At 40.5% G+C, this 22,998-nt stretch overlaps 2 protein-coding genes across 2 annotated transcripts in view; both read right to left on the reverse strand.

Annotated features, from left to right (window-relative positions):
- Positions 1 to 5,396, reverse strand: part of st3gal8 (ST3 beta-galactoside alpha-2,3-sialyltransferase 8) — a 23,305-nt gene extending 17,909 nt beyond the window's left edge. Inside the window, exon 1 of the mRNA XM_037100177.1 lies at positions 5,270 to 5,396. The gene's annotated coding sequence lies outside the window, so the exon portion shown is untranslated. The remainder of the gene's footprint in view (positions 1 to 5,269) is intronic.
- A 4,737-nt stretch (positions 5,397 to 10,133) lies between these two features.
- Positions 10,134 to 22,083, reverse strand: LOC119021799 (protein SSUH2 homolog). The gene is made up of 12 exons (XM_037102308.1): positions 21,959 to 22,083; positions 20,033 to 20,113; positions 19,878 to 19,953; positions 19,631 to 19,760; positions 17,122 to 17,182; positions 16,903 to 17,024; positions 15,935 to 16,000; positions 15,632 to 15,711; positions 15,062 to 15,154; positions 13,776 to 13,881; positions 13,554 to 13,661; positions 10,134 to 13,468 (listed from the first exon to the last, which is right to left on the reverse strand). Exons 1-12 carry the CDS (start codon positions 21,975 to 21,977, stop codon positions 13,328 to 13,330), a joined length of 1,083 nt encoding a protein of 360 aa, XP_036958203.1. The 5' UTR covers positions 21,978 to 22,083; the 3' UTR covers positions 10,134 to 13,327.
- Between the last annotated feature and the right edge of the window lie 915 nt (positions 22,084 to 22,998).

Below are 22,998 nucleotides of genomic sequence, written 5' to 3' on the forward strand. Positions count from 1 at the left end.
AGTGTAAGAACAGCCACCTCAGACTCAACCCAGAACACACCATTGTGTTGTAGAACTACTATGATACTTGATTGATTTTTAGCCATTTTTCAAGCAAACTGCCAAATATTTATAGGTTCCAGCTACCCCGGTGTGTTAGATATAAATAAATAAAAAAATAACTCTTTGAATATTTTCAAAATGGGCATTTTTACTATCATTTTTTTACGTACTCTATATTGTATAAAGCAAATGAATAACAGGTCAATTGGGGGAAAAAATCCACAGTCATGCAGTCATAATTTATTGTGCGTCCACTGGCTTAATCAAGTCTTTTCCATTTATTCATGATGCCTCAGGTGCCTCATTTAGTCACACACTGATGATACTGAATACAGATTTGTTTCCAGTCCAGCAGCTTTTGAAATGTTTAAGCACGTTTCAAGCATTTTAGTTACAAGGTACCACGACTTACACATCCAAATTGTTAATGACAAATGAACTGAACATCAACAACAACAAAAAATTGAACAAGACTAATGTTAGCAGTTCGGTGAGGCCAAGTCATAGCGGTGCTTTGAGCTAAATTCTAACATTAGCATGCTCATAACAACAATGCTAACATTCTGGTGTTCAGCAGGTATGAGGTTTCCCATGCTCAGTGTGTGTTAGCATTCAAACATTGGCTAATTAGCACCAAAGCACAGCCAAGGTTGATGGGAACGTCATTAGTTTTTGCAGGTTCCTGGACACAAATCCAAGTCTTGGTTTCCATGACAACAGCAGAAACAGGACATCATTATTTCCTTTAAGTGCCACTGACCAGAGACAGGATGGAAAAAATGTGGAGCTGAAGCTCTGAGAAAAGGTTTTAAAGAGCCCAGAGGAAAAAGTTAAACACACACACACACACACACACACACACACACACACACACACACACACACACACACACACACACACACACACACACACACACACACACACACACACACACACACACACACACTCTTTGAATGGTGACTTCAGTAGCGGCTCAGGAAGAACAACAGTGGTCAGGAACACAATGGACTTCCTGTTACAGTGCTGACTCACAGACAGCCAGACACTTAAACTCTGTAACATAATATTAGATTTTTGTCCCCACGTTATTATTGTCCTCGAGGTCCACCCGTCTGCTGTGTAAAGATGACACTTATTTCCTCTCCATCTGTCCTGGAAGAGGGATTTTTTGGTTTCCATGGACCACTTTAAGGATAAAAGGTGTCACACACACTGGATCGGCTGAAAAGATCTCTGAGGAATTAAACTGCTTGGTACAGACAGTCAGTCAGGTCTGTAACAATCTGTTTCTGGTTCAGATTTAGAAGTGGGCCTCTATAATTACATCTGTCCAAATGCAGAGACGGAGGATTGACTCACAGACTACACAACCTGTCTCTCTATCTGTTATTATGTTGTTTCAGATGTCACATCAAACATGGTTTTAAAACACCAACATACAGACCGAAGCCATATATAAAACATTGCAGACCCTGAGCAGAACATAAAACATCTAAACTTCTCCCTGAGAACAAGGCATACTCTCAACATTTCTACATAAATTGCTGCATCACTGTAAAGTGAAAATCTTTGGGCCTTGAACGTTTGATTGGTAGAAAGAAGACATGTGACGAGGAGGAGTTGGACGCGATGGATATTTTCTGCTAAGCGATATTTCATGTTTAATCCAGAAGTCATCTTACAGAGTAGGCTGATATGTAGATATTTGGGGGAACAGTGGGATCCATCACAATGAAGGTTTACAGTGGGATAACTATACTAGCTAACAGATAAGATCATACTATGAGAGATAATAACACAGTGGAGTACAGTAATGTCAAACCAATCAGAGAACCACAAACACATCACAGAGCTCAAATATCACATTATTTTGGCAAAAAATGTCACATTTCAATACTGTGAAATAATCCAATACAGACTTTAAAAAGAAAGGAAAAGACAACACTTATCATCATGATGTAACGATATCCAGAATCTGAAACGTTGCTCTTATATCATGAAAAACAATATAAATCTTATTTACTGCCCTAAACAATCTAAACTTACAAAACAAAAACTACATTTATCGCGACAAACTGAATTGAACAACAGTTTATAAACAAGTTCAGCAGACAGGTATGTCTATTTGGCTTGGTTAATCCAGCAAATTGAATACTTGACATTGACAATGTAGATATTTCATCAAACTGATGCAGAAATATATATATATATATTTTAAATCGCCAGGAATGAGTCCTCATCATTAACTTAAAATATTTCCTAGACATCAAAAGGAAGGATAGTTCTGTAACTGTGTAGTAAAATGTTGAAGTCAAATGTATACTGTCTGATACTGTACATTGCCTCCCCATTTAAATATTATATGATTGCAGTAGAAAGCAGATGACCAAGCAATACTGTGGGAGTACTAGAATTCAGCAAAGAGCAACTGACAAACTGAATGTCCCACAGAAAAACTGTAAATATTATAATAAAGTTAACCTACAATCAGTTAACTACAGACTACCAACTAACTATGGCAAATTATAGGAATACTGCAAGAGATAATAATACAGTGAAGTACCATAACGTCCAAATAGAGAACGACAGACATACCATTACAGACGTACTGTAAGTATATATTTTGTAAAGTATAGGAGATTAAATTACAGTAAATTACAATAAAAACTCAACAGAAAGCCGTAGGTGATGCTGCATAAAGAAGAAAGCCGACAGTAAAATGGCTACAGGCTCAGAAAATATATAAATTCAAAACTTTTGTTTAAATAAAAGATGGAAAGACTGTTTCTGTGCACACAAAAGTCTTTCCTCTCAATTTTTGAGCATGAATTTGTTAAAATCTAAATCAGTCAGTCACTTCTGCCTTGGCCAAGATAATCTTTCCACCTGTCGGGGTTTCCATATCAAGACCTGATATGCGGAACAGCAGGATTCATGCATTGTTGTCCTTTGGACTGGTCGCAATAAAAAAGGTACATCTAAACAGTACACTTTAATCTTAAAGAAGGCGTAGGCGTATTTGCACTGGATGGTTATGATCACTGCTCAGAGTTATATGACACTGCAGTGATATAAAAACAGCAGACACTTCGTGGAAATATAGTGTGAGTGCAAGTTGTGGTTCTACACAAACATGGTCAAGATGTTTCAGAAACGCCCCAAGAGATTAAAGTTAATTAAATCTAATTTGTTTAATAATAGGACTATGATTCACAGAGCTAACTGAGCATCTAATATGAGGTGATCCAGGAGAATAAAACCAAGTGCAGCACAGTAAAGTCAAAACAGACAGTACAGCAGACAGACTCTAGGACAGAATCAATAATCATTATAAACATAATGTAAGAATCTATTTCTCTGCTGTTTGTTGTTGCGCTGCTGCAATTATGTTCTTAGGATCAGTCAAGTTTTATTGCACCCTTCCTCATATAGGGATAACAAGAAGCACAGTTTTTTAACGGTCTGCAATAAAGTCAATAAACAGCAAGTATAAGAAGAACCTGTAGGTGTTATAATAAAGAAGATAACTACCGGCTTCTGCAGATGAATACTGCAGAGATATTATGAGAGATAATAATAATACAGTAGAACAGAGGTAGCAAAAGTACACAGATACAGATAATTGTGTAAAAAAAGACTCTTGTGTTTATGCGTGCAAAGGTACTCGCAGTATAAAAGTAAAAGTATCCCTCTGAGGGTTATTTCTAATGGCCATTTCTGTGCAAATCTCACTGAAGCTCGCGTCATTGTAATATAATTCAAGGATAGTATCAGTAGGATTTGTCCTAGCGCTTCCTAAACTCACCACAAAGATAGTTGAATGGTGAGTCACAGTCCCAGGTAGTCAAATACCAACATGTTAGGTTGGTAAAGCGTCCGGAGCGGCAACAAACTGAGAAAGTAAGAAAATCCAGGTGGAGGGCAGCGGATATGAGACACTAACACGCCGTTCAAATCCCCCTCATTACTGCTGCCAAGCCTGATACACACTGATACACTGAAAGTAGTTGTATCTCCACAAATACACTGAAGCTACAGTACTGAGAAGAAAGTACATTTATTTGTGTTCAAATGTACAGGGTAAAAATAATTAAAAAAAACAACAACTGTGAGATAAATAAATACTCAACGAAAGTATAGATATCTGAAAATCAACTTAAGGACAGTAAGAAAATGTATTTGTACCCAGTCAGACCAAACTGTTCTGTACAAAACACCACCAGAATACTAAATACTGAAGTGAAGAACATTACAGTCAAGGCACTGTAATGCTCTTATATTCTTGTATGATTTATTTCATATACTCTTATCATATGTTTGCATTTTTGCTTTACTTAACTTTAATTTTCTAGTCGAAATATATCTAGATTTAAAAATTTTAAATCTAGAATATTGAATCTATCTTTCTATTATTCACAGTTAGTAAAAAATTTTTTTTTAAAAAAAAGTGTACTTTATGTGGTCCTGTACAACATCTTTAAAAATGTTTTACACAATATGACAGTTAAATGTACTGTAAATAAATAGCGGAAGTCATAACGGTACTGAGGGAGATGGGACCTGAGATAACTGTAGGAGACGCTGTAATGAAGTTAGCCTACAACAACACGACTACAGGCTGCTGCCCAACTTTTACATGTTGTGATAATTATCAAGACGTCATGGGTGGAAAAAGTCAGACCCGCCGAGACACTTTATAGGGGTCCAGTTCGGCACACGGTGGTCGTGAACATTACAGAGACACCACAGAAGAAAACCTGAGCTAACGGAAGAGCTGTAAACACACGAGTATCTCAGTCAACTGTCACCGGGACCTGATTGAGTCTGAAGACAGTTTGTACCCCTTCGGCACCCCCACCTCCACCTCCTCCACCCTCTCCTCTCTTGTTCCCTACACACACACACACAGACACACTCTCCTTCACCTCCTCCACACACACATAAACCCAAATCCTACAACAACACACACCCAACACCGACAACGGTTGAAGCAGCCCCGGGAACGACCCGCTCGTTAAATCGCCAGAAAACTGCATGAAGTTTGGTTGGGAACTTTCCGAAGTTTTCAGTTGGGACTTTCTACCATGCTGCCGCTCAACACACACACAAACACACAGACAGACACACAGTGGGGAGGTGTACCCGGGTCCAGAACCACACGGAACCGGCGAACAAACCAGTTAAATGACACAAATGTCAGTTGAGAGCAAACTGAGGAGGGACTCACATGAAGCAGCGGCGGCCGGATGGTTTTTCTTCTTCTCTTCTTCTCTTTGTGAAGCAGCGGGGCTCAGGGCATGATGATGCAGCGGCGAGAGGCCCCGCCCACCGGAGGGTTGGGGGGCGGGGCGAGGCGAGGGAGGGAGGGAGGGAGGAGGAATGAAGAGTTTCTTTCGTTTATGGCTTTCTGGGTGTGTGTGTGGTGTTCGTGTGGTGTGTGTGATGTTTATCTCAAAACAAAAAAAATAATCAGGGTGTCAAAACCTTTTTTTTAAATGGCGCCGAACGTCTGCAGTTAATTTTTTGACTCATAAAACTGTCAATCAACTGAAATAATAATCTGGATTTTATCAGAAATATTTTGTAAGAAAATTAAAAAAAAAAAAAAAAACAACCTCGTGTCAGGAGTTTCATCATCAACCATCATGATAAATTATAGCAGTGAGCACACAGACCACAGCCCACATTTCAGTTTGGGTTGTCATATTTGCAGCCCACTTTTATTAATATATCATTAGACTTTAGACTTTTATTCATCCCACATCGGGGAAAGTCACTTGTTACAGCAGCAGTTAGACAGACATACAATAAGTACAAGACTTGAAAAATACTAAAGATTTAGACAGGAGAGAAAGATACAATATAGAAAGATTATATGCTATGTGCATTATATACAGGAGGTAAGTGTGCATTGTATACAGAGGTAAATGTGCATAATATACATTTAAATAAACTATAAAAGTGTTGCCTTGTTGAAGGCTGGATGCATACATACATAAATACAGTGTTTGAAATAAACAGACTCAGTGAATAATATGAATATGTAAAAAAGAAAAAAAGACATGCATATCTTTGTTATTGTTCTGCATGAGGTGTTGCAACATGACATCAAATACACTGCCACCAAGAGTGTTAATCTGTCATAACCAAATACTACATAAACAAAATACTTCAAATTGTCTCCAAATAATAATCTTCATCATAAGCTTGAATATGTTGGAGATTTAATCAGTGCACAAGCAAACATGAGCATGCTGTACACCACGCACACAGCACACTTATGATCAAACCACAGCAACCTAACACTTCCGGTAACCTTTAATGATGCCTGAAAATATCACTGAACAGACCTATATGGAAAAGTGCAAGTGAAATGCTGCAAGCAGTTTGAGGAAATCATATGCATACGTTTATTCATCGCAATTATGTGTCTGAAAATGGAATCACCCTGGTTCTATCAAGCATAAGAACTTTGGTACAGCTGTCTCTTTGTGGGACACTAATGTATATCATTTTGTATATTATGATCTTTTATTGTGAGTTATTACATAATTTATTTTATGGTCCACAGTAAAGTTTTGCATCTGGAATCTGAAGCATTTCAATATATTGGTTGGTAAAGACATCAGAACAAGCAGTAAACACATTCACCTCTTGAATTAGCTACTTGTGGCTAACAAACAGTAACCTGCTGAAATGACAGCGCTGAAGTCCATCTTTTTGTTACATGAATTACACATATGATGTTTGTCAAGTTAAAAGATGATGAAGTAAAAAAAAATTGCATTTTTCCTGATTGAAATAAAATATAATCTAGTTTTGCGTTAAACCGCTCAGTGTGCTATATTGTCTCTCTCAACGCAGGTCACCAACACTAACTCAGCACAGAAAATGTACTATAAAAGATGTGAATCAACATTAATCTGCTCACATTAACACCTGCAGTTGTGTGAAAGGGAAGTGATTAAAACAACACAGCCAATGGTCTCGTTATTGACATAGTCTCTCTGAACAGTCACCAACACTCATAACTCAAACTTTGTACAGCTGCTCCTGTTTATTAGCTCGCTCGCACAACTGACTAACTAACCTTGCAGGCTTTGTGTGTCATTATAATTGGGCCTTCATTAAACCGGAGTCAAATTCTTGTACTCCTTGTATGTGTTCAAACTGGCTTAATCAATAAAGTTGGTTCTGATTAAAAGATTACCGGCTATAGTCTAGCCATCTAGCTACTTAAGCAATTGCAAGCTCCATTCAGTGATGAAATGAAAATGCCATATTGCTGAATTATAAAGTTTTCAGCTGACTTTTTAAATAAAATATGAACTGAATTATATGTACATGTTTTGCCAGAAGCTAAAGATTACAAGTCCCATGTCAAAAGGTAGCTGCTGGATGTAGACTATAGATGAAATGTGACTGTTATCTTTATTTTATCGTCAACGTCTTCAGCTGCCTGAAATAACAGTTTGTTTCACTTTTAATATTAGAAAGGAAATATTCTGACAAGAACTGATACTTTGGGTTTCTGCACTCCCCAAAACATAGTCATAGCAAGAGAGAGTTGCAAACCTCAGATACAGTATAACAAATTTCCTGTCTGACATATCATGACATGTTAAAGCATGCAAATATGTTAAGCCTCAGTGATCTGCTTGGCGACACGCATCGTCTTTGTCAGACAGGAAGTGAGATTCGTTTGTCTCCACCAGTGAGACAGAGTGTTCACACAGGAAATGATAACAGTATAGTGAAAAGTGCCATCAGTATGAGCAGAGAACACAAAAGCGACCGTATGTTGCTTACCCTCCAACAAATACTACGTGTGTTGTTTTGTGTCTGTGCTGCAGTGCATACTGGGATTGGACCCTAGACATAGAGGACATCTCAGCATTGATCTGATGATGTGATTGGTGGACTTTAGTCTAAATGAATTAACATGACAGTAACAGAGGAGATAACAGACTGAGAGAGACAAGAACAAGCTGAGGTTTCTATAATCACATTATTGTTATATATACACACTCAAACAAACCATTAGAGACACTTTTACATTACAGAGTAATCTAATCTACGGGAAACACAGTAAAGGCCTAAATGTATCTCGTATGTATCACTCCAGCTTGTGCAGATCCTGAATGTGACACCTGCAACATTTCAAATCTAAATTGTACACAGACCCACAGATGTCAGCAGATATTAAAAAAAGGAAACAAAAACAAAATAATTAATTCAAAATAACATAAACAAACAAGGCTCTACCACGACTTCAAACCACATCAGCAACATCACTGTTATATGTATCATCTGGACAAAACTAACAGAATAACTTCATAAATTGTATATACAAATACCGTTATGCTACCTAAAGAAAATTAATACAGAATCCATCTAAAATAAATGATAGTATTTAATATTATTATGATAATAACTAATAAACAGTTACATCGCAGTGTATGCCTCCAACAAGAAAACACCATCAAAAAGCCACAAATAATGCTCAGAACAGTACCAAACTTCAGCAACAGTACAAATAGGGTCCCAGCACATAGTTTGAGGCATCACACGTCTGATTTCTATTGTAAAGTGAACACAACTCACCGCTCTCTCCTGCTGCAGCTAGCTTGCTGTGGGGAAGCCCTGACGAGTCAATTACCGAGTGCAGTAGAGTTCCGCAGCTCAAGGATGAAAATGATTATCACTCCATGGAAATGAAATCAAAGCTAATCTGTATCTCACCTACCAGTTTATAACAGTTATTATCGAGAGCTGACAGAGCAAAAGAACAGACTTGAGCATTTCTAACCGCACTCGGTAATCGACTCGCAGGGACTTCCCCACAACAGTAAGCTGGTTTTGGTGCTGTTCTGAGCATTATTTGTGGCTTTTTGATGGTGGTTTCTTGTTGGAGGCATTTACTGCAATGTGCGGTCATCTCTGAGGTTGGTGGAAACTAGCGGTCTGTGAACTTGATCTCTCTTGGGGGGGGGGAGGGGGGGGGGTCTTACTCAGTGTCATGGTGTGTTAGACCATGGATTAAATTTACGCCGGAATATCCCTTTAAACACAGCTGAGGTCTGTGACAATTTGTCAGACGTAACGTAGGCCCCAACTACGAACAAAACTCATTATGTCACAACGAAAAAACATGGACAAAAAAGTCACATAATGTCGCTTTGAAAGAATCAAAAGATCTGAGAGACACAGATTAATTATTCCAGTCATTTGTATTTCCACAGAGGGTTTTCACATCACATTCTGTGAGCTGCATATTGGACCTGGTGGAGCATCGTGCTGCTGTTGTGACTCCCTTTAATATCAGGTCTTCTTTTTCAAAATGCATTGATCCACGTTGTGTATGCTTTTTCATCCGGACTGGGACTGATAACAACACATTTTGGTGCAGTGAACCTGGGGTTTTGGATATATACGCCTTCTTCTGGTCATGAGCCACCTCCTCTTTCACTGCCAGCTGACATCTTAAGTGGCCTCTTCGGGCCTCCAGCATGTGGTTGATGTGAACTGGGTGATAAAGTTCATATCAGGAGGAACTCTCTCTTATCTCTGTGTCACTCATGAGCTTATTTCACGTTATATTAGATCATCCTGGTATTTCTTGTCTTACATTGTTTGCAGGTGGTAAAAAAAAGAAGTTTTTATTGAACGCCAGATGGAACGTTGGAGTGTTGCAGCAGCAATGACCTCAGTCCGTGTGTTTAGGCAGCCATATAATCAACGTACACAGGCTGTAAAATATTCTGTGTTTCTTGAATGTTTTTCAGTAGTACGCACAACAAATGTCACATGCAGTGTATTTACTTTTACACTTTTAACTATATTGGTGAATATAAATACTACTACTACTACTACTACTACTACTACTACTACTACTACTACAAATGATAATAATAATCACAAGAACAACCAATCAATTGAAATAGATAAAACCACATGACTACACAACTCTTCCCTTTCATCTTTCAAAAACTTTAATAATCTTACTATGAATATTATTTATGTTTTTGCTTGATCTTTTACTTCACGGTTTCAGGGCTCCACACAGCAGTGAACAGATGTGACCGAAGCAGTTGAGTCTCAAGAGTTTATTTTCAGTTTTAACAGTGACATATAATCAATAATCTACTGTAACAACAGAGTATGACTGAGTACTGACAGAGCAATAACATCACCAGGTCCATCGGGTTAGTAGCACATACATTTGTTAGTAAGAACATTGTTTTATGCGTTAACGTTGCAGATAAAGGTGCATTCCCCTCAATAAATTTTCATCCCATTCCAGCAGCATCATTTTCAGATCAAGACGGCAAAGTCACATCATGTTTAGTCTGTTCAAGAACGTATTGACAGGCGATTGCTGAAAAGTGTTACACTGAGAATAGAGACACAAAACATGGATTTAAAGATGAACCCCTGAAGATAAACAATAAGCAACAAGGATATTATAAAATGCAGAATACACTGATATACCTATGTATTTGAAAACCTACTGTGTGTACTGCATTTTCACATGAACATAGAAACTATAAACCTGAAGTGGTGTCGTCCTGTTTGTCACAGAAAAACTGGTTGTATTTAAGGCGGCGCAATCTGTTAAACACCTGAGGCAAACACCAAGCGCCCTCTACAGGAGCTCTGCTGTACTGCAGGAGGGCGGTTTAAAGGGACGGGTTGTATATTTTTTGTCCTCATGTGAGCTAAAACCAAAGAAACGACTCTTCCAAAGTTTTCTTTCATCCCAATTCTGAAGCAACAGACACAGATTTTTTTCTTTTAACAGCCTGCTCGGTTTCTGAACTCTCAGCCTCACAGATGATCAATGCAGCCAACTGAACTTTAAACACATCCGAGAAATCAGAAGAAATCACTCGACCTCAGCACGTCTCTGATTCCTCCACATTTCAGTGACTTTGACCAGATTAATAATCAACTTCACAAATTAATCTTCCTCAAAACTTCCAATGTGTTACAAAAAAGAAGATATTCAGGCCTCAAAGAGCTTCGGAAGATTTTAGTTGAGGTTTTAAAATTGATTTAAGCTCATTGAGTCATTCACCAATTCTGTGACCAACATTCTCGAGACCAGAAGAGCCGTTCATTCTTTCTTCCTTCCTTCTACCCAGAATGCCTCACAGACTGTTTGCTGTCACAGTGAAACACAGTCAGAGAGGATTTAATGACACCCATTAAAGTCCGTAGGACAGGAAACAGGAAACACTTAGAGTTTAGCAAATATGGACGATAAAATGTATTATAAGGAAGTGATGATATTATTTCTTTGTAAAAAAAAAAAAAGAGGTAAATGAAGCATTAAGGAATAGTCTTTCGACACTGTGGTGAGGAGGCTTGTTTGTCGTCATGATGCAGCTGAATGTGACAAACATCAGGTGGATTATGTAACCCTGCTCATTTTGAGCAGAAAACACATAGAGGTATATTTCTACACTGACATAAGGCTGTTGTGGTTATAGTTTCATTCTGCCTGTTCTGTAAGATTTTACTAAACTGTACAACAACAAGACTACAGGCCCGAGTCACACTAGAACTAAGAAGAGCAAGATTTTGTGAATAAATCTATTAAATCTATTGAAATGACTGCTATTGGTGGATTTAGTCAGTGGCGAATAAAATATTTCCTGTGTCAAAGTCAACCTTTAACATTAGCCTACTGACCTCTGATGGAACGGAGAAATTTAAAGCTCTATATAGGGCTATCAGACCATCATTTTCACAATTAATTGATCAATAGTCTTGCCTGTAAAGTGTCAGAAAATCTTATCTTAGTGGCGTCTTCAAATTGCTTTCATTTGAGAGGCTGGAACCTGCAAATGTTTGATATTTTTGCTTGAAAAATGACAGAAACGAATATGCTAATATGCTCCTTGAATAAACAATGCAAATAGTGTTTTGTTAGCGACAGAGCTAACTAGCTTGCTGACTGACTGTTAGCTGACAGATGGCTAATAGACGGCTACTAAGCTTCAGTAGCTCTTTATGGAATGAACTGATGTACGATCCTGAGAACAAAATGTCAGAGAGAAAAATGGAAAGAAGCTGAGAGACTCGCATGTTTAGCTGTAAGCTGTTAGCTCACTTACTGTTAGCTTTGTTAGCAGTTAGCAGGGTGGATTGTAGACCCAAATATTTAATGAAGACACACATGCATATCATTTTCAAACTTTCTGGTGTGACCGGGCCTATAGTTTATTAATAATATTAATAATAATAATAATAATAATAATAATAATAATCACCTCTTCTGTTCCTGTAAGCCCTCGTCTGCTTGTGGTTAAACCTCTGGTATGAGAATCTTAAATACTGAAGTGGTTTCTACCTTCAATATTAGGCTAAACCACACAGAATAAAACACAGGTAGGAACCAGGTGAACAGGGTTGTTACACTTTTCCCTCACATCTGATTACACACACAAAATATTATCCAGCACATTTTATATATCAACCTCAGATAAAAAGCCTTGTTTTGTTTTTTTCTAGCTTGCACAGCATTCATGACAAGTGACAGCTGAAAGTGAGGTCAGATAACCAGGAGGACTCGCTCCTGGTTGTTCCTGAAACAGCAATATTTTGGACATTTGGATGTTCCCATGCAATACTGAGGATATTAAATGGCACATACTGGCACTGGATTTCAGTAAACGGTTCAATGAAATCGTAGGAGACAGATATCTTTGGTAAGTGGTCATGGCATCAGAGACATGGTGGTCTAAAGAGGCGTCCACACTGAGACAATAATGGACTCTGAGGAGGGAGACAACAGGCTGGTTTAACCTCAGAATATTTTTTCCTGTATATAAAAAGGATAAAGTCTGAATTGGGATATCAACAATTCAGTTGTTGACTGTTGATGTCAAAGATTATAATAAAGATTTAACTTAATTCTTGATATGAAGGATAAATTCAATCAACGCAACTCCAGTTAAGGTCAATTGTTTTCTCTAATTAGAACAGCTGCCGGAGCGTCACAGCGTCCTGACAGGATGTCAGTCTGAACTGAGGAGACAGTTCTGTAAACATCAAGACAAAATGAAAAAACACAGTCGCTCCAGTGTCGTTAAGTTAGAGTGGAGCATTTTATGTTAATTAGTAATTTGTGAAAACTGAACAGATCTGACGTCTGATTGGCCTCCCGTTGGAGGATTTTTGGGTCTAGAGGGGGGGAGATGGTATAAAAAAAGAAACAATATTAATGCTAACAGTTTGGGGGTTAGGGTGTGTGTGTGTGTGTGTGTGGGTGTGGGTGTGTCTACATGATGACACAGCAGCAGGTTGCTGGGTAATTGTCGGCGCTGACTTGATTCTCGTTGCCGAAGACGTAGTAGACGTGAGAGTTGCCCTTCCACTTATAATTCACCTTGGTGATGGGGATCAACTCGACTCTCTGCCTCTGAGGGGAAGAGACATGGTGATGTTAAAGAAATGTTTTCTGCATTTTGGCAAATACGCAATTGTGCAATGTCAAGTTGACCTACTTGCTGCAGGATCCTGGAGTTCTGGGCGTACTTGCTTTGGTGCTCCCTGACCAGACGCTCAGAGGCCTGACAAATGGCCGGGTTTGGGAACCCGAGCAGCGGGTAGAGCTGAGAGGAGACACAAAGAAAGACTTAAAACACAATACTGACAGCGTATCTGACTGTAATGTCAGGGTTAGGGTAAGTTCAAGGAAATGAATGTGAAGTGTATGTAATGCGTACCAGGTACTGGTTGTTCTTGAACAGCTCCTTCCCGCTCACTGAGCGGAGATCATCGATCTGCAGACCAGAGTTCTGCTCCACCACATGGTCCTCCACATTGTTAGTCCTAAACACACAGATGCAAACAAATATGAGCATGTTTATACACACACATAGGCATACAGGGCTAATCATACGCACACAAAATATGTATATATACTGTATATATAATCTAAACAATTCAAATTCACATCATGCAGGTTTAACTTTCTGCCAGCAGAGGACTCCAAAGTGTCACCAGTCACTGACCACTGGCTCCACTGGAACTGCATGCTCACTGTGTGATGAAGCTCAGCATGATTTAACCATCGATCAGTTAGTTTGATTTAATACATTTTAATTTAGTTCAAGTGTCAGTTTAAGAGGAACATCTTCAGGAACCACCAACACATCTGCAAGGGACCTTCTCAGGGAACGCACCTCAAAATGTTCCACGAACGTTCATAACCCTGGTGACTTCGGGGGCCTCCCTTGAGGCCATATGGATGTTCCTTAAGGACCACTAATAATCTGCCAGGACCACTGAAACATCTACCAGGACTCAGTGAACATTGATAAAAACCACTGGGACCTCCTCAAGAACCTTCTCATGGGACTTGGAACCTCCTTCAGGGCTTCTTGAACATTTTCCAGAACCACTGGAATATCACTGACTCAAGGAACCCCCTCGGGCATCAGGAACCCACCTAGATGTGCCCCTAAAGGGTCCCGTTATAATCTTATCAAGAACATTTTTAAGGACCTCTGACCCCGAGTAGCTCTTTATGGCTTGATGTGAACTTCTTGAAGTAGCACTCTAACATCTTCAAGGTCTCAGTGCCCTCAAAAACTTCCTCAGTGGTCATCTGAACCAAAGCACTGATTCCTTGGAAGTCATTCAAAGACCTAATGGAACATCATCAAGGAGCAACATCAACCCTTCAATCTTGTTGAGACCACATAGATCTACCTTAAGAACATCTAAATCTTCTTCAAGGACCACTGCAATATTTTCAAGGTCTCAGGCAATCTTCTCAATGACCCTAAAATACTCAAGCTCTCTAAAACCAACTGAATCATCACTATCCTTTCAGAAAGCCATAGAACAGGAAGTGACACACACGCCTCACATTCTTCTATGATCAGTGATTTAAAAAAAAAAAAAAAACACAATTGGCGCCATAGAAACCTCTCCAAGGACCACTGAAATTACTTCCAGGAGTCCAGGAACCTTTTCAAGGACCGGGAGCAGTAGTAATGGTACTCACCACTCCACTTTGAGATTGATGTAGGTCAGCAGTTGTCGTTTTCCTTTACAAGTTTCACACTCCTTCGATCCCCGGGCATTACACGCTGTACACCTACACACATAAACAGTCAGAACACACACACCCACACACACACACACACACACACACACACACACACACACACACACACACAGTTAGACATGTGACACACATGCCTCACATTCTTCTATGATCTGATCCAAATGTACTGGCTGATGCTTTACAGTCTCAGTCCTTGAACACACTGAACTCACTTATGTTTTAAAGGCACGGCATCTTTAATTCAAATAAAACAAAAGACATAAGTAGTGTGGGATCACGGGAGGTGATTTAAATTGTATCAGAATATTCAGCCTCACGGTTTGCTGGTCGTTCTCCTGCAACTGTGAAAACCTGGATAGTTTAACCTATTCATGCTTCTAAAATCTCTTTGAAAAACAAAAAAAGGGGAAGCGTGAAAAGGGAACGTCACTCGAGGACGTTGTTGGGAGCTTGAGGAACAAGTCAAAAAGGTTGTGAGTCGCTGCCCTGCACCCCCCCCTTCAGGACCTGTCTTTGCCTTTAGCATCACAGCGACTGCAGCTCTCATTGTCTTTCGTCCCGGAGCCGTTACACACCCAGCAGTCTTTCTACAAAGACACACACACACACACACACACACATATAAGCATGGAGAGTTTCATTGTCAATCCACATTAAAATTAGTTCTGTTCTCTTTATCAAAATACATGTTTCACTTTGTACCATCACACTTTTGCTTTCTTAGATGCGGTTGCTATTTCATGTAAGCCACAATTATAGTGTAGTTTATCATTACGGATTGATTAGTTGACTTATAGACAGTCTTCTCACCTCATAGCCACTTCCAAGGCAAGTCTCACACTGCATGATCCCTGTGGCGTGGCAGCTGTGGCACTCCTAAACACACACACACACACACACAGAGTTAAATATAACTTTACTGTCTGTTGGAGTTACACTGACACACTGAGGGTGTCAGAATGCCACACATCAGAATCCTGGTCTCTGATTGGCTGACAGCCATCTGTTAAATAGTTGAGCTCCACAGTTTAACTTCTGTTCTAAAATCAGACCTCGAGGCCAGTTTAACTGCAGGGAACCATGACAACAGAACTGACGCTACATATCATGCAGGCAGCAAACTCACTCAGGACCACGACGACTTCTACAGAATCCTCCATCCTCAAAAACCCCAGTCTTCTCCTCAAGGACTTCATGGAAGCTCTCCATGGAGTCCTAGGAACGCCTCAAAAGAAACTGGTACCCTCAAGATGATCCTCCAGCACCTCAGAAACCATCTCAAGGACCTCTTAAATAGCACTTCAACCTCCAACAGGACTTAAGGAGCTTCGTCAAGGACCCTTGAAACCTGTTCAAGAACCTCTGGTAGCTCTATAAGGCCTTGGTGACCTCAGGAATCATTTAAAACATCTTCAGGAGTGTCTGAAACAATTTCCTGGACTCCAGGAACAAAATCAGGGATATCTAGTACATGATTTTGAACTTCTGGAACCTCTAGCACACTTCAAACCCTCTCAAGGACCACTGGAAAGCCAACACACATCTTCAAGGGCCTTCTCAAGGATTAGCAGAACATCCTCAGTGACGTCTTGAACTTTGTCAAGGACCTCTCCAACCTCACCAGGGACTCCCAAGAATATTCAGGCTCTAAACTAAAGGCTACAGAGAATCCTGCTCTCTGATTGGCTCTTAAATCAAGCAAAGCACAGATCAATAATTTCACCAGTGATCTACCCAGCCCGTAACCATAGCAACAAGGTGTTGTTTGACGGACAGACCTTGATGGAGGAGGTGTAGGGCACGCGGATCTCCTCCTTGTGATTGGTGAAGAGGCTGGGAGCCGTGGCCTGGACCTCCCAGGGACGGGGGGCGGTCTGGGTGTAGAAGTCAGCCAGCTCACCTGTCAGGAACACGAGGGACACGTGACATCACCTGAAAAGACTTAGTGGAGCTTTTAGGGCTCAGAATTAGAGTCAGACATGTTTGTGTTCATGTACCTTCATGAGGTTTGTGGGCCCATTCAGTAGACCTGGACTCAGTGAACGTCTCCAGACGGTACTAGAGAACAAAAAAAAAAGCAAAAACCAAACAACACACATCAATAACAGGTAGTTCAAGGGCAGAGCCAATAACATTTTAGCTGAGAGCGACAAAAGTGTTTAAATTAAGAAAAATAACAGACATATTGTATCAATAAAATAACAATAGAACCAGTAAGTAGTAATAATTACACCAATAAACTCTGAAGAATTTAATTCCCAACGAAGGAAGAAAATTAATTATTCAACACAACTATCTGGATTCTGATTAGACCTTCTGCCGATCAATATGACAGAGAGTCAAGGTAAATCAATGCACATAATTCAAACTCATAGTCCACAATCAGAATCAGAAACAGGAACAGATTTATTACCAACAAGGAATTTGTCTTGGTAAAGAAGGTACACACATTGAAGACGATAAAGACAGAAGAATAATTTGTACGTTTGAACACAATCAAACTCGAGCTGCACTCGGAGTTGTGTTAGCACGCAACACGCTAACAGAGAGCGCTGTTTTTAGATGAGAACGGGACTTTTGAGGGTAATTTCTGCATAAACACAAAAAATGTTTTGTTTGTCCAGAATGTAAACCAGCATGTCAGAGCCTGAACGATCATCTACTCACTCCGATGTTTACTCGTAAGGAAAACAACAGACGTCAGTTTGACCTTGGAGACTTTCAGTCTTACAAAGATTTCCAAACTACTGACTCAGTGTGACTCACACTTCCAGTAGAGATCATTATCACATCCATCCGGGTCCATCGCAATCGCAAACAACACAAATCTGTTTAGAAATCATAGACAACTATGCTGCCTAGAAAACAAAACCTCGCCCAAGAATCATATTTTTAAGTTTGTTTCGGTTTCATACTGTTCCGGTGATTGTTGTCTGTACATTAATGTGTACGCGGCAAACTGCTTTCAACTGTTTTGAAGTCAAGTTGAAGGCCACGGTTAACTGCCTCCACTGGGAAAACAATATGAGAAGTGTAGAAGTCCAGAAGAATACTAAGGTGGGGGCAGGGTGAGCGTTGCTTTATAAACACCTGCTCAGTTTGTACACTGGCAGGAAAACCTTATTCCTCTTTCATTTCCTCCTCGGGATGAACTGAGAGTACGTTACAGGAATTACACTTGAGCAGGCCAACACTGTGCTTTAGGTCACAGACGGATGGATTAAAATCAAAGGCTGATCTGTTTCAGGCGTCAAGAAGCTTCAGTTTGAGGCATTTTGACCATTCTGGTTTGTTCACATGACGGTAATGTGAGAGTCATCAGAGTCACGAAGTGTTTCTAAACTGGCGATGTGAGGCGATGTCATGCCGTCAGACTCTTCTTCTTCGGACTGTCCTCAGATCAGGTCCTTTACATGTAGAGACAACAAGCGTTTACACTTTCTTACACAAAGAATAACGGAGCCAGGAGCCACCGACGCTCGCAGATCTGCGGAGTTTACACTTAAACGCAGCGGCTTGTTTCTTTGAAGCTAACACCAGCATGCTGACACGCTCACAGTGAGGCGCGTTTAGCAGTATAGTGTTTATAGTCACCATCTTAGCGCGCCGTTACCATGTTTGTAGCAAAGACGAGAAAGAGGGGAACACCATTTGTCTTGCTGATATTTGGAGTGAAAAACAAAGTTTTAGACAAATTGAAATTGATGATTGATGATGATGCGAGATGAAGAGTTCAGGGATCATAAAAGCCATTTCAATTCTTACTGATCCAGTGGTTGGATAAGTGGTGGACCAACTGACATGTTTGTCTGCGGTGCAGGGAAGAGATGGGCCGTTAATGTGAAACTGTGAAACTTGTTACAGAAATCACCTGATTAATGAAAAAGTTGACGAACTGATCGCAGAACAAAAGACAAGAGACGAGCTAGCTGCAAGTTCGGAACTGGTGAACAGCTGTGTACCATCCGGGTTTGTGGGTTCTCTTGTTTATGAGTAACTAAACCAGGAGTAAATCATCTGTGATGTCTGTCCTGTTGGTTTGTGGATTACCGTTTTGAAGCCTCATGTTTGGCATTATTGTCCGCCACCATCCTTCGGGAGTCGGGGGGAGGAGATCCTGACTGGATCTGACTGAGATCTTGAGGACATGCTGTGGTAGCGACTTGTCAGTCACAAGGCAGCCACATCCAAAAAATTAACCCTTGTTTTCTCACGTCGTTTATACGGAATACTTAACAAGTTGTTGCAGCTGGACTTATTCTTTTTAAACCAGTGAAGTCGCCCCCTGTTGGCCATTAGAAAGAATGCATGTTCGAGGCGCTTCCGCCTCCGCTTCACTTTCAGGACCCTGAAACTCTGTCCAATCAATGAACTTTACACTCCCAATAAATTGGATCAGCTATCATATCATATATCATATCAGCCATATAAAGACACATCTTTAATTAACAAACATGGCAGAGACAGCAGTTCTTAGCACAATAAGGAGCGTGAACCTCAGCTCACCCTGTAGGTGTTGAATGGCTCCATGCTGGTGATGACTCCATCTTCGGCAGGAGCTGCACTCCAGCAGCAATTAGAGGACGCAAAGCTCTTGAACGCCGCCTGAGCCACATCCTCCGACAGAGACGGGATGCTACAAAACACGCACGAGAATCACATGATGAGAATATTCCCCCTGAACGCAACACGATCACTTCAGCGTTCATAAGCTGAGAGTGGTTCATGTGGGAAAGGTGGTGTCAGGTCTCACCTCCAGTCGTCAGGTACAGGTCCAGGCTGGGGCGGGGCTACGGGCTCCGCAGGCATGGGAGGAGGCAGGTAACCTCCTGCAGCAATGACAATGAACTTTAAGCAGTTTCATCAAGAAGAATAGAATGTCAAAGTTATGCGTTGGTGTCCTCTTACCTCCTCCGGCCAAGGTGCCTTCATAGCCGGGCACGTTGCCAAACATGTTGGCTGCAGGAGCGGCGAGAGGAGGATACATAGCTGGAGAAAAATACAACAGGACACAGTTCACAGATCAGGAGAGCTTTAGTTTTAATACTATAGAGTTTAATTAAAAGCTGAAGAACAACATCAACCATATTTTCTACTTTTACCTATTGTGCAGGACCTTTAAAGGACATTTTAAACAAAGGTCATTTAACATTTCTTTGTTTTCTTTGCCAAGAGTTAGATGAGAAAACTGATACCACTTTCATATCTGTAGGTAAATAAGAGGCTGGAGCCGGGAGCTTAGCTTAGCTTAGCACAAAGACTGGAAACAGGGGGGAACGAGCAAACCTCGTTAGATGTCTGGAAGGAAACCAGGAGCTTGAGGAGGAGAGAGTGAGGTACAGAAAGAATAGAGATGGTAGGAAAGGAGAGGAGGAGGTAGGATAGCTGAAAATGGAAGGCATTACAGAGGAAGAGGCAAAACAAGTAAAACGAGGAGGGAGACAAAGAATAATAGTAAGTAGAAAATGGGAGGAGGAGGAGATAGGAAGTGAAAGGAGGCGGTGGGGTAGGGGATGAGGAGGTGGGTGTAGAGGAGGAAGTACAGGACAGGAAGAGTGTGCAAACAGCGAGGAGAGGGAAAGGAAAAGAGGAGAGTAGGAGTGGAAAAGTAATCTAAGAAGAGAGGAGGCGGAGAATAAAAAGACTAGATAGATTGATGGATAGATAAAAGACATTGTTGCACAAGTCTTTCTCACAGTTGGTGACCTCCCACCTGTGTGCAGTCAGGCATTTCCCCAAGGTGAAGGTGTGCCTGAGAGGAGCACTTCCTGGAGGTTCATCTATCACTACCTGATTTCTTACCATAAAGAAAGCCCTACGCACACCACAGAATCATGACTTTTCATGTACACTGCTCTTTGAGTTAGATGATGTTGGGATATGTACACACTGTTCTGCGTATGTTCAGTTTCTGTGTAACAAACAGCCTAATTTCCGTACATAAATACACATATTTGAAGTGGCTGCTTTTCTTTTTTTTTTTTTTTTTTCTAACATTCGCCGGCTCTGTGTTTATCTGCCTGAAGGTGAGAGTCCACGAAGCAAATATGAGGCGGGGTGACGGGACGAGTGACGGGTCCTCCAGGATGTTGTGTGCAGGTCTGACAACATTTGTCCTCGCAGAAACTGTGAACTCTTTTTAACTCGGTGACTTTCAGAGCAGTTTTCACTGAGCTGTCAGTCCTCCACCGGACTGTGAAGGCACCATGAAGCCTGACCGAGGCTTGTTGATGATTTTATTTCGTTGAAGAAGTCATCAACTGACCCGACGTGGAGATCAAACTTGGAAACTAAAGAAAAGTCTAAATAAATAAATAGATAGACAAATAAAAGAGAGAGTCCATCCTCCCACCTCTATGATAATTCACAGAAACTGAAATATTTAATAGATCAAAGAAAGGAAAACATCCAAAAGGAAAATACAGTTGCCCAGTTTTGAATTTGACAGATCTAACAGAAACATCACTGAATCAGTGATCAGTGATTGATCAGGCCTGATCAATCTGGTGCCATCATGTGGACTCTGATCAGTTCATCAGTTCTGGATCTCTGGATCATATCAACAGTCTTCAGTCAGTTTTCAAGCTGCCTCGGCTCTGATATGACTTTGTTTCTGAGGACCAGCTGCTCTCAGACCGGATTTAAAAGCACATTGAGAGACTTAAGCCGGATCTAAAGCGTGCAGAAGCAGTGCGAAACCTCTCTGTGTCAGTGGATGATTGTCTGCAGCATGTTTTTTTTTTTTTTTTTTTCCCCTTGCAGCGCCCTGCAGCAGCTGGCCGGTGTTGTGGTCAGTTTGGTGACCCGCGTCATGTCGTGTGTTTCAGTTCCTACCTGCGCTGTTTGGGTTCATCCTGCTGCTGATCGATCAGGTCCCGCGTTGATGAATGTTAACAGGCGCTCCGTCTATATCTGCCCTCTCGCACACCGCCGCTACACACTGCAGACCACCAACACGGCGACAGTGACTTCCGGTTGAAACTTTCAAACTAAAGGTCTAGTTCACAAGCGACTTTTTTTTAAGAATCTCTCTCTCTCTCTCTCTCTCCAACTTAGATAATGCTAACATCTCTACCTACATACACACAATATATGAAATAACATCCCACATTTTCTACATAGACCAAACACACACATTGTTGCCCATAAAAGACATGTAACACCATGATGAATATAAAAATATATATTTAATACTTAATACATTACTCAATATATTAAATATGTGTCATTTGCCTTAAGGCTACGAGACACCATTTTATGTCACACGTAGAAAACACAGGAAGATTTGTCAACTTTGTAAAATGCCAAGTTACTGCAGCAGATGTTTGTCTCAATTCAATTTGATTAATCCAAATGTGGATAAATGAATCAATCCTTTCTGCAGACGGATCAAGTATTAAGTGTTAAGTACATATCTGGTCTTTGGTTTCAGCTAAAGCTCAGTGTGCCTTAGTGTTTATTTATACTCCAAATAACTATGTAGGCATATATTTGCTTTGTTTGTTTGGTTACACTGGATCATTTTGGTGCATAAATAAAAGAAGTGGTTGTGGTTATATAAGGGAGGTTGGGATTGTCGTACTATTTTCCACCAGAATAACACAATACAGGGAGTGTTTGCTTTTGGCCCATGCTCCATCCTTATTTGTCAGTTTATCTTCTGCAAAGGGAAAATATTTGCGCACCCCTTAGCTGTGTGCTTTTATTTTGAAGGGCTACCTCCGGTGTCACTGTCATTTCAGTCTCTTGACTCCTCTGCTGCAGGAATGTGGACCACGCCCCATCTGGAATAGATTACAGAGTTGAGTAGATTATATATGAGGTGCCCAGGCAGGGGGCGACAACAAAACACGAACACCCACAAACTGAAGATT

Source organism: Acanthopagrus latus, chromosome 6, assembly GCF_904848185.1.
Source record: "Acanthopagrus latus isolate v.2019 chromosome 6, fAcaLat1.1, whole genome shotgun sequence".
Lineage (NCBI taxonomy): Eukaryota > Metazoa > Chordata > Actinopteri > Spariformes > Sparidae > Acanthopagrus > Acanthopagrus latus.

What these genes read in the sequence shown, in the direction of transcription:
- LOC119021799 (XM_037102308.1), bottom strand. An exon ending in AGGCACCTTGGCCGGAGGAG is followed by an intron (nt 19,954 to 20,032) that starts GTAAGAGGACAC and finishes TCATTGCTGCAG; the next exon opens with GAGGTTACCTGCCTCCTCCC. An exon ending in AGCCATTCAACACCTACAGG is followed by an intron (nt 17,183 to 19,630) that starts GTGAGCTGAGGT and finishes TTTGTTCTCTAG; the next exon opens with TACCGTCTGGAGACGTTCAC.